Source organism: Dipodomys ordii, unplaced genomic scaffold, assembly GCF_000151885.1.
Source record: "Dipodomys ordii isolate 6190 unplaced genomic scaffold, Dord_2.0 Scaffold1, whole genome shotgun sequence".
In the NCBI taxonomy this organism is placed as follows: Eukaryota; Metazoa; Chordata; class Mammalia; order Rodentia; family Heteromyidae; genus Dipodomys; species Dipodomys ordii.
In genome coordinates, this window is record NW_012267217.1 from 67,843,373 (window position 1) to 67,859,537 (window position 16,165).

Genomic DNA, 16,165 nt, shown 5'->3' on the forward strand with positions numbered 1-16,165 from the left:
ACGCATGACTCAGAGCTGCTCTGCTGAGTCTAGACTGGCTGCCTGGAGAGAAGGGGGCATAAAGCAAGGCCACTGCCCATGCTCAGTCTCTCAATAAACTCCCACATGCTCTAGACAAAGCTAGTCAGCAGAAGGCCTGGCCACATGCTGGCACTGTGCTCTTGGAATTCCTAGGCTCTGGACCCAGGAGCCAAAGGAAACTTTCCCCTTTATAAGTTACCCAGCCCTCAGCATTCTGCTATACCTACAGAAAAAACACGAAGGCACAAACCAATGCCCAGGCTGCAACCTGCTACAGAAGAACTATAAACTCATAAGGCAATTAGAAGGAAAACCAGATCTCTTCCCCTCAAAGACTTAAATTCCAACTGAAAAAGTAAAAATAATTAACAACTCATCACATATCAAAAGTTCTAGGAATTGCCTAATTGCGTGGAGACAACAATTCAAGTCTTGAAGATTTATATAATACCAAAGATTAGATAAAAATTGAGGCAGACTGAGATGGGTATGTGACTCCGTGATAAAGGATATGCTTATTTAGCATGTGTGAGGGTTTGGGTTCAACCCTCAGCACCAAAGAGGGAGGGAAGAGAAAATAGCACAGATTAAAGAAACGGGATAACTGGCTCAGGTGAAACAGCTCAAGGCTATCGTGTGGGCAAAGATGTCCATGCTCACGAGGGGAGGAGGCAGACAACAGAGCAGGTGAAGAAGGCTCTCGGGACAGTCTGTAAACAATACAACCTTCCATTCCAAAATCTTCAATAATGCACAGAATTAGAGAAGGGCTGCAGTAACACATGCCCAACTCACCGAGTTCCAACCGACCCAATGCGAGCTCCTGTACTACCATCTCCTTCCCTCTCCTCCGGGCTCTTTCCCTCCTTCCCTTCCATCCTATGGAATAAAGTATCCCAACCTTAATTTAGAACAAGATGGGAAACAAGACACATTTTCAAAACTCAGGTTTTCTCACTCTTTTAAATGTGTAAGAGCAATGACAGGTCTGCAGGAAGCCGCAAGGACATCACAGAGCTGCACAGACCTGCCCAGGAGTCCCTTCGGTTGGAACTCAGCACCATACGCTGACTCAGTGTGCTGCCGTACCATCTCATCACTCAGCCAGGCGCAGTGCAGACTTCGTTTTTGCTTTTTGTTGGTGGTACTGGAACTTGGGATTCGGGCTTCATCACGGCTAGGCATTCAGACGCTCTACCTTCAGCACTTCAGCACTTTTTGCTCTGGTGACTTTTGAGATCATATCTCCCTTTTTGTCCAAGCAGACCTGGACAGAGCTCTTCCTACTTTAAGTTCTTGGTGTATCTAGGATGACTACTGTGCACAACTATGCCCAAATTTTTCTGCTGAGATGAAATCTTGTGAACTTTTTGCCCAAAGTAGCCTTGAACCACTGTCCTCCCAATTCTAGCCTCTGGTGTCGCTGGAAGGACAGATTGAGTCTTGGTGCCTGGCTCTTGGCAGCGCTTTGACTCGCCTCTCTCTACAGACAATGAGTGAGTGACATGTGACGGAATGGAGGGCAGAAGGCTTCCGCTCACTCCATCCCTCAACCCCTCCTGTCACTTCTTCAGTATTCTCTCTTTTTTGGTTGTTGCTGGCTTTAAATTGAATGTTATATGAATAAGAACACAAAACTTCCCTGCTGCTCCTGGTGTCTCCTATGCTAAGAACCACATCAGTGGGCAGATTCTTGCTTCTACTGTGACAAACATAACTAAGAAAAATACGGAGTGGAGGGGGAGTGGGGGGGAGATGGGAAGGGATGGGAAGGGGAAACAAAGGAGGAGGCAACAATGCTTAATAGAAAATGTACTCATTATCTTGCCCATGTAATTGTAACCCCTCTGTACGGTATTTTCACAATTAAAAAGAAAAAGAAGGAGTGGGAATAAAGCAGCTGGGGGGAGAGGTGTGGTTGCAGGGACACCCCTGGAAAGACATGGGTAGGGGGGTAGAGCCACCAGACACCAGCTGACATCACACCAGGGCAAGAGTGGTAACTTGGGAAACTCCTAGGAACAGCCTCAGCTCCAACAACAAAGCTACCCTCCGCGTATGCTTGTTCCAGAGGGTGATCAGAACTGCAGGCTGGGTGTGGCAGACTCGCCTTTGCTCTCAGCTACTCACAGGAGAAGCAGGAGATCTGAAGTCTGAAAATGGCTCCAGACAAAAGCAGAAGATGTTACCTGAGAAATAAAGCAGAAAAGGCTGCAGAGTGCAGCTCGTGTGGCACAGCACTGGCCTAGCGCTCCTGGGCCCTGAGTTTAGTCAACCCTTGCTATCGAGACAAACAAGAGCAGGGAGAGAGAAAGGGAAGAAGGGAGAAGCAAGGATGTGGGGCAACTTTCTGTCCTTGTACAGTATTTGCAAACACAAATGAACAAGAAGGGCAAACAAATAACAACCTGGCATCTAGTGGATAACTTGGCTTTCAAAGAAGTGTACCAATAGACTCCCTGTTGCCTTGTGTGACAGGAAAGACAGGCCGGCCCCAGCCACTCCTTGGTTCCCCCAGTGCTTCTTCCAGCTGCCCTTCAAATTCAAGACTGAACACTCCCACAGGTACCAACATTCTTAAGGATTCCATTCTAGGGGTAAAGAACTCAAATCTCATTTGTCAGCCGAAGCTGGAGTTGCCGAGGGGCAGCTTTGTACAGGGTTCGCTCGGACACATGCTCATGCAGGAAGGAGCCATCCCCACGGGTGGCTCTTCAGGATCCCTCTGGAGCACGAACTGGTCAACAGTGCACCGCCTTTACCCACAGTGTGCTCAGGGCTCCAGTGCAGCACCTGCTTGTCCCACACAAAATGGCGCTGAACTCCTGCTCAAGGAGCCCCTTCTCGGGAAGGTAGGCCTGGGTCATCTCATGCGTGGATGCTTCCATGGAAGTCTGTGTGCGGTGTCTTCAAACTGGCCACACCAGCAAGGGTCCACCAGGAAGTGGCCGGCCACTTGAGCTCTTCACTCTGTGTGTGGCTCAACAATGAAGCCAGAGTTCAAAATTTCCTTCTGCCTATTTCACAAGTATCTCCTAAGCTCACTAAAAAATACTTATGATGTTTTCGGTTTGTCTATCCCCCAAGCAGAAAACCCTCCTTTAGGAAGTAGAGTATTTGCAAACACAAATGAACAAGAAGGGCAAACAAATAACAACCTGGCATGTAGTGGATAACTTCGCTTTCAAAGAAGTGTACCAATAGACTCCCTGTTGCCTATAAATAGACGGAGGCCACACCCCACCAAAAAAACGGTGAAATGTGCTTTCAGTCCCTACATGTTAGTGCACCCACGAAGACAAACAGGACTTCCGGAAACACACAAGGGACAGAGCAGTCCACCTACGCTTTGCTGTGCTCCTGGGAAGAGACTTTAAGACTATGTAATTACAATCAAAGGCAATAAAAGGGAACCAGCAACATCAAAACTAATGTTGTATTTTTGAGCACTTATCTCCTGTAGTTTTCATAACTGCACTACTAGCACAGGTGAAAATCACAGGTTGCAGAGCTAATTGGAGAGCAGGAGCAGGAGCAGGCGGCCCGGAGGTGGGGCCGCCTGGATCCAGGCCCAGCCGTGGCATGGGAACGACCCCTTCTTCCAACTCTGCACTCTGCCTCTCTCACTTGCTCACACCAGCATAAATCTCAAGGCACTCTCTGAAAGCAACTTGATTACCCTAAACCCAACGGATAAAAATATAATAGCAGAAAATTAAAAATAGTTTCAGTGGTCTGGAAAGACTACAGAACTCATCTACAAGTGTCCTAGCCATTCTGGTTACGCAAGGTCAAGTTTACATAAGGACCATTGCAGAATTTCCTTCTTAGCAACCTCCAAACATTTGGTTAAGTATTTCACCTAACAGCTGGGCCACAGTCAGAATCACTATTACCTAATACTAACAGTTGAAACAACTTAAAAATAGATGCATCTTGCACTTGGCAGAAAGAGAAAAGCAAAGAGGTAGACTGAAGGCTGCACTGTTGGGGTGTGAGGCCTCCTCCAGGGTGGCCAGCAGCTGCCCCTGCTCCCACCCCAGGCAGCGATGAGCAATGCACCTGGGCTTCCTGGAAACCATCCCCACCCAACGGGTCCAAAATGGAATGCAGCATCCTTCAGGGCTCCTGAGGTCACCAGGGATGGGAACAGTCCAAGAGGCAGATGTTCGCAGCTAGAGGAAGCTCAAAGAGCCTATTCAAAGCCAGCCACTTGACATGTGTGACCTTGAGAAGCTACTGGCCTGCGGCCTAGTTCCTAACCTGTACCTGTGGGGTAATTTCCTGGGAGCATGGCACTGGCTGGAGGCACTCAGATAGCGATGGGCGGCAGGTAATGTCCACATCACTTGCCACTGCTGTCACTTAGCAGCCCGAGCTGTGACCAAACAAGCCCTGGTGGACTGTGACGCCTGCTGTCTCCTGTGAGGACACTCCCAGGAACCTCTGGGCACCTCCATTCCACCCAGAGCCAGAGCCAAACTGACCAGGACACTGGTAAGGCCCTGAGTGATGGTAAAATCACACAGCTCCACCTCCTCTATGTCTCCTGCCTGCCAGCTGGCCCAGCATCCCTACCTGCGGAGACTGGGCATTCTAGCCACTCATCTCCCAGGCTGCTCTCCTCCCCTACCAGCTCTACCATCAACACTGCTGGAAGTGTCACCCTCTCGCAGAGGCCTGCTATGCCCATTCCGAGTAAAACACTAGCTCTCCCCAAGCTAGCTCTCTCCACTCCTGCCTGCTTTCCCCGCCTATCCCTCACTGCCACAGCTCTCTCCTCCTCTTGGCACAGCACAGCTCCACAGACACGAGCCTTGGTCTCTGTTTCCAGCCTAAATGCATGGGCTCCAAGAGCCAAGGACAGTGCCTGGCCACAAGAAGGCCTGGATGGGTTAACGAGTAAATCTACTGGCTTCCTGGACCACTTCAGAGATCCCTTCATCCACGGCCAGCTTACATTCTCCACAGCACTCAGGGTTTGAGCTCTTCTACAACTCTTTATCAGACACCTCCACAGGCCTGGCCGGCCAAGCTTGCCCAATAACTAGAGAACGCACGTTCTTCTCAGAGCACTGACCATAAGGCAGGTCTCAGCAAAGTCAGAGGAGCCAGTAACAAAGGTTTACTTATAAAACTATGTCTTCCAGCCTGTTTGAAAGATCCATAATACAAATTTCATAAGAACTCTCTTGAGAAACGTTAATACTCTCCAAAGTATTAATGCAAAATGCTTTATAAATTAAATAATGCAAATTGTAACATTGAAAGCAGGTCCATCTCTACCCAGAGGGAAGGGTATAACCTTAAGGTTTATCCCAAAATGAATGTTCAACCCAAGAAACTAGAACAATATGCAAATAAAACAAAAGAAGGCAAAACAGAGTTGAAAATAGGAACTAATGAAACTGGACAGAGAGAGAGAGAGAGAGAGAGAGAGAGAGAGAGAGAGAGAGAGAGAGAGCGAGAGCAGAGAGCAGAGAGCAGAGAAGCTGAGACTGCTTTGACCCAGCATCTCCCACCCAAATCTGCACTTCTCCTGTCCCTTGCTCAGCCCATAGACTATCCCAGCTCTAAGGTACAGCTCAGGATGGAAGAGCTGGAGGGAGTGCCAAGGCTTGGATCTCACAGGTGAGAGGAGGGAGAAGACAAAGGTCAGGGAAGGGCAGAGGACCCCGCCGAGTCTCCAGCCACCTGTTAGGCTGCAGAGCTCAGGAGACCTCTGGGAGCCCGGAGGGTAGGCAGCTCCAGACCCTGAGGTTCCTTACCAAGCTAGCAGGGCCGACTCCCTTCCGTGGGAGCCATGCCCCTGTAACCCAGAGGGTCATCCTTGGTCTGTGCCCTGCTGGCTGCTGCCTATCTCCAAACAGTGTGGAACACAGGTGTTGGAACCAGGAAGACTTTGTTTGACCCACTAAGTGCATTGTGTGTGTGCACAGGCTGTGAGGTTCAGAAACAGAACCTCCCTTAAAGGCAGCACCTGTCCTCTAGAAAATGCTGGATGGGGAAAACACTGTGTGGGATTCCACTGTGGTCACTGAAAAGCAAGCCATTTGGGCTGGACCAGTAACATGAAGATAAACAAGGGTTAACAAACCCCATCACACCTAAGGAAAAGTAGTGATAAAAGAAAACGATAGAAAGCACAGGATGATGGGAGGATGCCTGCATTCTTCCCGGCACTCTAGTTCTTCCACACGTGACACTTCTGATACACAGACTTGAGATGCAAACCCTTCTCCTCCCCCCCCCGCCCCCGCTGTGGGGCTTGTGGGCCTAGGCACTGTCCCTCAGCTCTTCAGCTCAAGGCTAGAGTTCCACCACTTGAGCTACAGCACCACTTCTAGTTTTCTGAGTAGTTTATTGGAGGTAAGAGTCTCAACGGCCTTTCTTGCCCCGGCTGGCTTTGAACCAAGAGCCTCAGATCTCAGCCTCCTGAATAGCTAGGATTACAGGCGTGAGCCACCGGAGCCCAGCACGCAAACCCTTCTTTCAGTACCATAACCGCCTGTAATCTTCCAATAATTTGAAATGCTTGTGGGAAATACAGCATAATTCTCCATCTTATGAATTGACGCAGCCCTTGGGGCTATTACTAAGGCCGTTGTACATTTTCTTCCTGTAAAATAGAGAATCGGCAGTTGAGGTCCCCGTGACTGTGACAGTTTTGAAGCACTCAAAGAGGAACAGGGGCTGGGCACCCAACTAGACCGAGAGCTGCCTGCCTGCCCACCTCACACCTTGCAGGGGCCATTGACCTCAAGCTGCCCAAGCAACAATACAGAACGTGAGAGGCAGAGACCAAATAATACACTTCCACCCAGTGGGGGTGGGTGGAGCTTCTATCTTCCTCCCTTGGCACGGGGCACTGGAGTGGTGAAAGAACATAGCTGGGAACTAAAAATGAGGCTTGCCTACAGGAGCATGGGGGTGGGGGGTGGGGAACCACAGGGCACAAAGCAGTGAGGAGCAGCTGTTAGGTAAAGAACAGGCAGCTGACACATGCAGTTAACAGGCTCCCGAGATCTCTCTAACATGGTAGGATGGTTGTTTACAAAGACACAACACTGGCACAGATAACATAAACAGAAGATGAAATGACAAGAACACTGCACATGGAAGCCAACGAGAGTATGGACGGATGCTGGGAACCCATCTCCCTGGATACCAGCAGGTGGGCTTAGGAGCCAGCGGGTGGCCAAGGGCATCACAGGATGGTTTCAGCTACAAAGCACTCAGGGCACAGGACTGGCAATACCAGAACCCTAACGAAAGGCTGGGGCAGACCCGAAGCTGGACACTGAGTACCTGCACACGGAGCACAGGTGCCAGGCTCCCTCACGCACACATCAGACCGGATTCTAAATCCCCTTTCTGAGGAGGAGAGGACGGAAGAGGAGGAGCAGGGCTGAGTGGAGGCTGTGAGATGCCCTAGGCTTCATGCTCCAAGATGACGATGCCCTGCATCGGGTCTCAGTGAATCCACAGGGGCCAAGCAGGTGCTAGAACCCTGTTGTCAGCACTGGCCAGAGGTCCCCAAAGTCCAACTCTCCTAAGAAAGAGCTGACAGTGGGCTTCCAAGACAGGACAAGCCCATCATCACAGAAGACAGAGCTTGGACAGGCCATGCCCCCAGAAAGAGGAGAAAACACACCCCAAAGTGGCACACATGAACATAAGGGAGGCACAAAAATGTCCTGAGCAGTCAAACAGGCAACAGACCATGAGCTCAGAACAGACCACGAGCTGTGAGCTGGCTAGTCAGACTGCAGCCTCAACTATACTGAAGATCAAACATACATCCAACTGTGCCGAGCCCTACCCTTCAGAAGGTATGGAGAGGTGAACAGAGGGCTGTGGCTCTCGCTCTGAGCCCTTCTCTGGGTCTCTCCTGGGTGTCCTGCGCCCCTTGCCACTGGGCCCCCCTTGCTGCCTTGTGCCCCTTCCCTTGGGCCTTCCCCTGGGTGCCCTGAGCCCTTACTAGCTCTGCTCACTAACAAACTTCTCACTTCAGGCATGTCTGTTAGGTCTCCTGTGCCAAGTGTTATTTCACCTGAGACAATCACTTCTGGAGACATCCACACAAAGACTCTGGGCTGGGGCAGAGGACTTGCGAGGGATGGCTAAGGCCCTGGGTTCCCCAGCATAGCAACACCATTCTAAGTTAAAGTAAAAATTTAATTATAAACCAGCTCTATCATAAAAGGCAGACAATACATATCCATTTGCTACTATTAGATGTAGCAGATATGATGTTACTATTATCCTGTTTGGGCATCACACTGCCTTATAGTATTGAAAAAAAAATAGTGGGCTGCTAGGGTTGAGGGATGCCTCTCCACAGCTCCTGGAGGGCCAGTGTGGGCATGGGGGCTGGCAGTGGCACGACCTCAAAACTAATGCTGTCTCCAGTGCCTGTGGCCACCTGCTGAGTGAGAAAGTAACCTCACAGTCCAGCGCCAGGCAGGAGACGAGGCGTGGGAAATTGAGGTCAGAGGACAAGGCAGAAGAATGATCCACTGGGAGGCTAAGTTCAGGCACAGAATCACATATCTAATGGCAGCACACATCCTAGGCAAGCACACACCAGCCCTAAAACTTCAAAACAATAGGAAAAAAACACAGAAATACAAAAAAGTCTTATGCGCATATAAGTGGGAATTTGAAGAAATCAGAATTAATCCAAAGCCAATAGCATTTTCCCCTACTACAGACTTTTTTTGTTGGTCGTGGTGCTTGAACTCTGGGCTTGGGCGCTGTCCCTGTGCTCTTCAGCTCAAGGCGAGCGCTCTACCACTTGAGCTACAGCGCCACTTCCAGTTTTCTAGTGGTTTATTGGAGATAGGAGTCTCACAGTCTTTCCTGCCCGAGCTAGCTTTGAACCGCGATCCTCAGATCTCAGCCTCCTGAGTAGCGAGGATTACAGGCATGAGCCACCAATGCCCGGCAGACCTTTTTTTAAGGGATATTTTTGTCAAAGTTGCTGCTCAGGTTTTACCTCAAGCTGACATACAAACAGGTGATACAGATGATGTTTATTTCCAGTAAAAATTTACTAGGACTGAGAACATTTAAAAAGAACCATTATTGGGAAAAACTGCTTTGAGTACACTACTGCTCACAATGAAGAATGGTCAAGGACAGACCAGATCAGCAATGGAGGCCTGAGTATGTCTCCTCTCCTATTTAAGTACACAAAAAGTGTGTTTCTTCAAATGACTAATTCAAGAGTCATTCCTCATGAAGTTGTGTGCATAAGGGTGCATTTGTGTGTACAGGTATGCATGTATGTGTGCGCATACATATTTTCAAGCCTTCTAGTGTCAAGGGATAGTTAAGGTTAAATGCAACTGTCAGGAAATGGACAAGAACAGATTGCGACTGGCATAAAAAAATGACATCTAAAAAATGTTTCTGCTCCCATCCAAGAAAAATGTAGCTTCACAGAACTTTGCTATCAGTTTGCACAACCTGAGACTGGTATTTCCTTGAGGCATTTTGTAGCAGGTGGAAATGAACCAAGTGCCATTTGAAATGTGTCCTCTTAGGCAAAGTCTGCAGCGAGGCTCCACAGGGGTGCCGCACACCCAATCCTGGCTACAAGGCAGGTGAATGAGGAGCACCCCTCCCTCCTCCTTCCGACACGCCACCATGCGCTGAGTGGTTCCTCCCAGAGACAGGGAATGAGGGTAACATTTGGTTCTTGAGCTGCCAGGCTACAGCGGCATCCCACACCATCTTCAGTACGAGTCAACCAGTCAACGTGACATTAAGTGACAACATTTGTCAGAGAACTACGAAAAAGCTGACACATATATTTGATCTCAGTGAGAACTCTGCAGGCAGGCATGATCAGCTCTGAGTGAGAAAGGAGAAGTCAAACCTGAGCTATCCAACAGCCCACTTGACTCGCACAGCCAAAGCAGAAGAGCCAGGATGCAGCTCTACTCTGGCTACCATGGAAGGCCACAGCCATCCTCGCACAAGGCTGCAGATTGGGTCTCAAAGAGCAGTATGCACAAAAACGGAATGTGAAGCCTATCTTTTCTGGTTCACTGCAGAGTAGTCGCGGTTACCACCTCTTCACAGCCCATCAAGCCCTCTGCAAAGCCCTCTTCAGTCTACTGGCAAGCACCAGGAAGCCATCTGCAGATGCCCAAGCTACGCAAAGATTCACTGTAAACAGACAACACAGGCAAACTGAACCTAGCAAAAAGTAAAGTCAGAACAGCTTACTTGAGCCAATATCTGTTAATGGAGCATGTTCATGTAGTAGTTAAGAGTTCCCCGACATGGGCTCACGCCCTGGGGTAAGAGGCAACTGGTTGCTTGCTGGTGGGGATGCAAAGGTCGATTCCAGGCCCCAAGACATTGCTAGAGCTCAATCAAAAATGATTGAGCCGACATCAGAGAATCACTGGGTCAAGACCTCTGTCTTTGAAACATTCAGCTGGGCTTTCCACTTCTTTCCAAGGGAGATGGAGAGGGCAAGGCCAGCAGCAGTCTGGGGTTGAGAGGAAGCAGGCAAGTGCACAGGGTGGAGAGGGAAAATGGGACAAACTTGAAGGGGCAAAAGGGCAGAGACGAAGCCGTTAGCCAGGGTGATGGAAGGGCACAGCATGTACATGATGGAAGCAGTGCTTCGCTTGGCTCTACACTCAGAATGAAGCCTGGAATGTTCTACAGGAAAAGAGGAGTTTTACAGAGATCTAAAAGGGAAAAGGATTGAATTGCCTAAAGATTTGGGAAGTATAGTGCTTTGAATCTAATATTTAGGAATATCATTTACATAATGAGACCTATGACAGTCAATATTGCTGCTAAAAAACAGAAAGGTGCTAGAAGACAGTCTCTTAGAGTCATTAGTACCTGGGCAGACTTAGAGAGCCAGAGACATCTCATTGCCTTGCGGCTGGTCTCCGTAACTCAGCCGCACCCCTGTGTAAGTCCTAGTCCCTGCTGCGCCCACTCAAACCCAGCACTCTTTCCCACAAGCCTTCATTGGACCAAGGTCTGGCTACTCCTAAAATAAGCAGCTGATTCCTCTAGAAGCACACCCTCTAGAGAATTCCTTTGCCACTGTCCATTTCATCTTCAAAAGGAAGGCCACACTTTTGACTCCAGCAAGAAAGGCACCCAAACACAAGAAACCTGACAACCACGCCTTGCCTGGGCTCCCATACCTCAAAGCACAGGAGGACAGTGTACTTACCCGAGCTGGGCATGTGGTTCACTCGGGCAGGGTTCAGCAGCTCCAGTGGCTGGTCTCGGCCAGAAAGTCCATCTGAGGAATAGAGAAAGCACGAGATTCAGAAAGGGAGTGCGGTTCAGCCAGAATGTGGCACACTGGTGTCTGAGAAAAGCTCAGCACACGCAGGAAAACGGTACCTGCAGGAAGGCTCATGCCCTTCTTAAAGGAAGACAGTTTTAATTCCATCACAGTTTATTTTATTATTAAAAAATGAAAGTGCCTTTGTAGAATAACCAGAACAGTCCCATTTGAGATATGGTGAACTCTAATCCTGGCTTAAGGGCACCTGGGCTAGCTATTCTGGCTTACTACTGTTTACCACCATTCAGGTTTATCAGAAGTGGGCTTTTCTGTAGAGAGCACAGCATTAAGATAATAAAAACAGAAGAGCCACAAAGAGTCTGGAAGGCTGTAGGAATGCCCAGGGCATTGATCCAAAGCAGCTATGTACATGAGCGGGGCAGGATAGAGAATAGATGATGCTGGTAACAATCGAAGAACGATGCACTTTGAAAACAACAACAACAAAAACCACAAAAATGCCTCACCAGGTTCTCACCCGGTAAAGAACTACAGAACAATTTTAGAAATAGCTTTTCGATTTTATTTAGTTAGGAACCATCTACTCTACCTTTTCTAACTGGCTTCCACGATGAGACTAGAACCTACCTACCACAGAAGTCTGGCACAGGCTGGATTCAGAGTCCCCAAGACCTTCTGTGTTCTCCCAAATAGGAAAGAAAGGGCACTGGCAAGACTGCTAGGAATCACACATTTGCTCTCAGTGCCAGCATTGCAGGTGGCGCATGACTTATGGAGGGGAGAAGGCAGTGGCTTCTTGGGGCAGCCACATAGTGTTACAGATGGAATTTCAAAGCATGACACAAACAACTTGTAAGGAAATGCAGTGTCTTAACAAAGCCACCCCCTGTTCAGCTTTGGAGATGAGTTCAAACTCTGAGGGCAGGAGCCCCGCTCTTCCCAAGGAAGAGGCCGGCCGCAGTGTGAGGAGGCAGGGAGGCTGCAAACCAAACACAGCTGTTGGCCCACCGCCTCCCCAACAAGGAATCCCCCTCCCACCTTTCTAGTAACTGTAGGGTTCCAAAACAGAAACAGAAACTGGGCATGTCTGGACAGGTCAGCGCAGGAGCCCACAGGACAGCCCGGTGTACAGAGCTGCTTCTTGAGGCTGTTCTCTCTCCAGACACCACATCCCAAGGTGAGTAAAACTTCAATGGTGCTGAGCAGTGCAACTGCCTCTGCACTGAAATCTGAGGCTGAGGAGTGGGGACGGGGAGGGGGGTCCAGGGCTTCATGCTGCTCAACCAGCAGAGAGCGTGCCGGGGCCCCTTTTTCCATAGAGCCCCTACCTTGAGTAGGTTCCCCACCTGTCCACACTACAGCCTCTGGGTTGAAACACACTGCATGGCCTGCCACGCCTGTCCGCAGATGGTCTTTTCATCAGCTCAGGAGTTGGGAGACAAGATGCACAGCCAGACGAGAAGGTGGAGAAGCAGGGCTCTCTTCAAGAGCAGAGACCCCAGCTTAAAATAAGATGCACTATGCCGTGTGTCGGTGGCTCCCACTTGTCATCCTAGCTACTCAGGAGGCTGAGATCTGAGGATAGCGGTTTAAAGCCACCCTTGGGCAGGAAAGTCTGTGAGACTCTTACCTCCAATAAACCACCAGGAAACCAGAAGTGGCACTGTGGCTCAAGCTGTAGAGCACTTGCCTTGAGCTGAAGAGCACAGGGACAGCACCCAAGCCCAGAGTACAAGCCCCACAACTGACACACACACACGCACTGAGTTGTGTGTTACCCCTGGAGCAGCCGGTAAACAAACAGCACATTTGGATCCAGAGTCCTTGTGTGTGCACAAGGGGATGCTTCCAACCAGACTCTTATTAGCTGTCTCAAGCCCAGCAACAGAACCTTCAACTCGCCTTGAAACCACAGGCAGGGACGCAGTCTCCCTGGGGTCCTGGAGTAGGCCTTAACAGCATCACTCATGTTCATGTTAAGCCTTCACTGATTTCAGTGTTTGTGTTTGAGATGTTGGGAGCTGGAGAAGTTCAAATCTTGGATTGACAGCTGTTGAACCCTTCGCTGGTACCCTAGCTGCAAAGGACTACCAGCCAAACAGCTTGCCAGCCCACCCTCTTCCTGGCTCTAGCTACTTTGAACACTCTATGGGCACCTTGAGGAAGCTAAGGACAGGAGCAGCTGCTGAGACAGGAAAGGCACCGCTCAGCAGATAAACCCTGGTGAGCTCTACATGAGCCTATAGCTAGCTATCTCCACCAAGCCAGAGGGGGAGAAGTTCCTCTGGTGATGCTGCCCTGCTTATGCCTGCACCTCGTGCCCATCTGCACCTCGTGCACACACCCCAGGCCTGATGCCTGCATGCAGACTTGTGCGTGAGCTATGAAGTGGGCATCTTGTCATTTCGTTAAAGCAGTCAGATGCCCCTTACACTGACAGGAAGTCTGATCTTCATCACCTGCCAGCAAGCCACACCTCAGCTCCCTGGCCAGCCTGCAGTCCCTGGTGCCTCGCATCACACCGTGGCCATCACCGTAACTGTGTGGCATCAGTCAGCAAGACAGGACACCGACTTGCTTTACAATCGTCTAGGTCCTCTGCTCTACTGCATGAATCTTAAAACCAACTCACCAAGTTCTACCAAAGAGGAAAGAGGGAAAAAAGAGGAACCCTTGACATCTGGGATGGGAATACTGAGCCTTCTATGACCACAAGCCTGGGGCATTACCTTATTCAGGGCCTCTATTTTAATTCACACAATTTCTGTTTTGCTAATACGCAGAAATACAATCAATGTTTATACATTCGTCTCCAGATGTTATAAAGATCACATTTATTCTTATCGATAGTTACTTGGAAATGTTCTACACAGACTCATGCCCTCTGTAACAGGAAGCCTGGTTTCCTTCTTCTCAGGCCTCCAGCCTCTTCCTTCTTTCCTTACATCATCGCAGAGGCTGAGGCAGACAGCACATCGCCGAACAAAAATGTTATGAGCCAGAGGTTGCCCTGCTTTGTTTCTGATTGTAACTTGCAGGGAATGCTTCAGTGACCTGCCAGGATGTACAACACCTGCTACAAGGGTTCAGTGAACCATCAAGGGTAGGAAAGCTCCCTCTAGTCCTGGTTTGCCAAAATATATATTTAAATCACATGTTTGCGCAATTGTATTAAGATTTTCTTTATCAATTCAGGCTACTAAATTTATCCGTTTCCACCTGAGAGAATGGCAAAATCTCTTTTATTGTGTCTAGCCAACACTGCATTTCTATGACACATGGAGTTGGTCAGGTCCAGTGAGTTTGGGGGACAGAAAGTAGGAAAGCTAAGAGATAGACAGAGCCAGGCCGAAGGCACTTTCTACTTCAAAGTCTAAGGACTGAAGAACTTGGCCTAACGTTTCAGCTTTATATAAGAATTATAAATGGAGAATCAATAAATATTTTGGTAGGAGTCTGGCACACAGAAAACTGAAATGGGTGTAGCTACTAATAGTGCCTCATTGTGCTAATGGGACTGTTTTCAGATATGCAGTGAATGGAACCTTACCAGCACTTGTCAGCAAGTAATCATTTAAAGTCTTCATGACAGCCCATCTTCCTATCCATCTTAATTTTTAAACAAACTTTACCCCATTACGAGTTCACAGAGGAACTGGAACTGGCCAGCCTCTTGCATACTCTGTCCTGTGTTGCTGTTGGCACTGTGTGGTCCTCATTCTGGATGCTCAGATGTGGCTCATCCCGCTCACGTTTCCATCCAGATCCCCAGGCTGAGTCATCACAGCTCTTTGGGCTCCTCTTGGCTACCAGGGCCCTTCGGAAAGGCAGCTGTGCGTTTGCAGCCAGGCTCTGCCCTCATAACCCTGGGCTCCAGAGGCTGCATTTCCCATTCTGCTCTGTGCATTTCTGGAGCAGGGGTAACAGATCTCCCTGACTATGTGGGTGGCAGGCAGCTTGTCTGGTGATGAGAATGAAGGCATCCCAGCCACTAATTTGTTGTGAAGTCAAATCTAATAAGAGAACTTGCTAGAACTGCATACAAAGGAGAAGGCCTCACCCTTGCAATGTGTCATTTTGTCATTTATGTCCACCTAACTCCCTGCTCCTCGTCAAGGAGGAGGCTCTGGGCAATGGGAGGTCACTGCCCTCTAGACACAGGCCTCCCACAGGCGGGACCAGAGGCACAGCCAGGACCCCTGAGATTTGAGAGAAGGAGGGCAGGGGTGGTTTTGAGATGCAGAGGTAGAAAGCTAGCTGAAGCTGAACCAAGCCTGGCTCAATGAGCAAGGGCAGAATGCCTGATACAGGGACACATGTCGTGTGTGTGTGTGTGTGTGTGTGTGTGTGTGTGTGTAAACATTTTTAATAGGTTAAGTTTATTTATAGCAAATGACTTGTTTTTGCTTGAGTGAAGGCAGAGCAGACGCACGAGGCTAGCTTCCTGCCTGCATGGTGGAAGGAGGACTCCTTCCTGCTGGACAGCCCTGCTATGCACACATAGTCTCAGCCGTGCCGGCAAGCCTGGGCCACAGCTCTACAGAGAGCTTTTCTCCCTGACCCCTGACTCCAGTCCTGGCCTGCCTGGTCAGGGCATCCTCAGGAGCTCGTGTGGAGGAGAGCGTGGCGACCCTGGAATGTCTCTCTGCATTCAGTCATGCAGCCCCCCCCCCCGGCCTCAGTGAAACCAACATCCCCAGATCCTCATCTGTGTGAGCACTGGTAAATGTGGTTGGCACTTTAATGTCCTTGTTTGGTTAACCTACAAAAGGAACTCAGCACACTGCAATGTATGATTGAGAGACAAAACCAAGCTGAGTAGTCAGCCCAGCACCCCGAATCCCCCAGCAG

At 49.4% G+C, this 16,165-nt stretch overlaps 1 protein-coding gene across 1 annotated transcript in view; it reads right to left on the reverse strand.

The window, feature by feature from the left end:
* The window catches only part of Hdac4 (histone deacetylase 4), a 219,734-nt gene that overhangs the window by 110,626 nt on the left and 92,943 nt on the right, over window positions 1–16,165 (reverse strand). Inside the window, exon 2 of the mRNA XM_013024290.1 lies at window positions 11,234–11,305. Within this exon, the coding sequence (XP_012879744.1) occupies window positions 11,234–11,305 (72 nt within the window). The remainder of the gene's footprint in view (window positions 1–11,233; window positions 11,306–16,165) is intronic.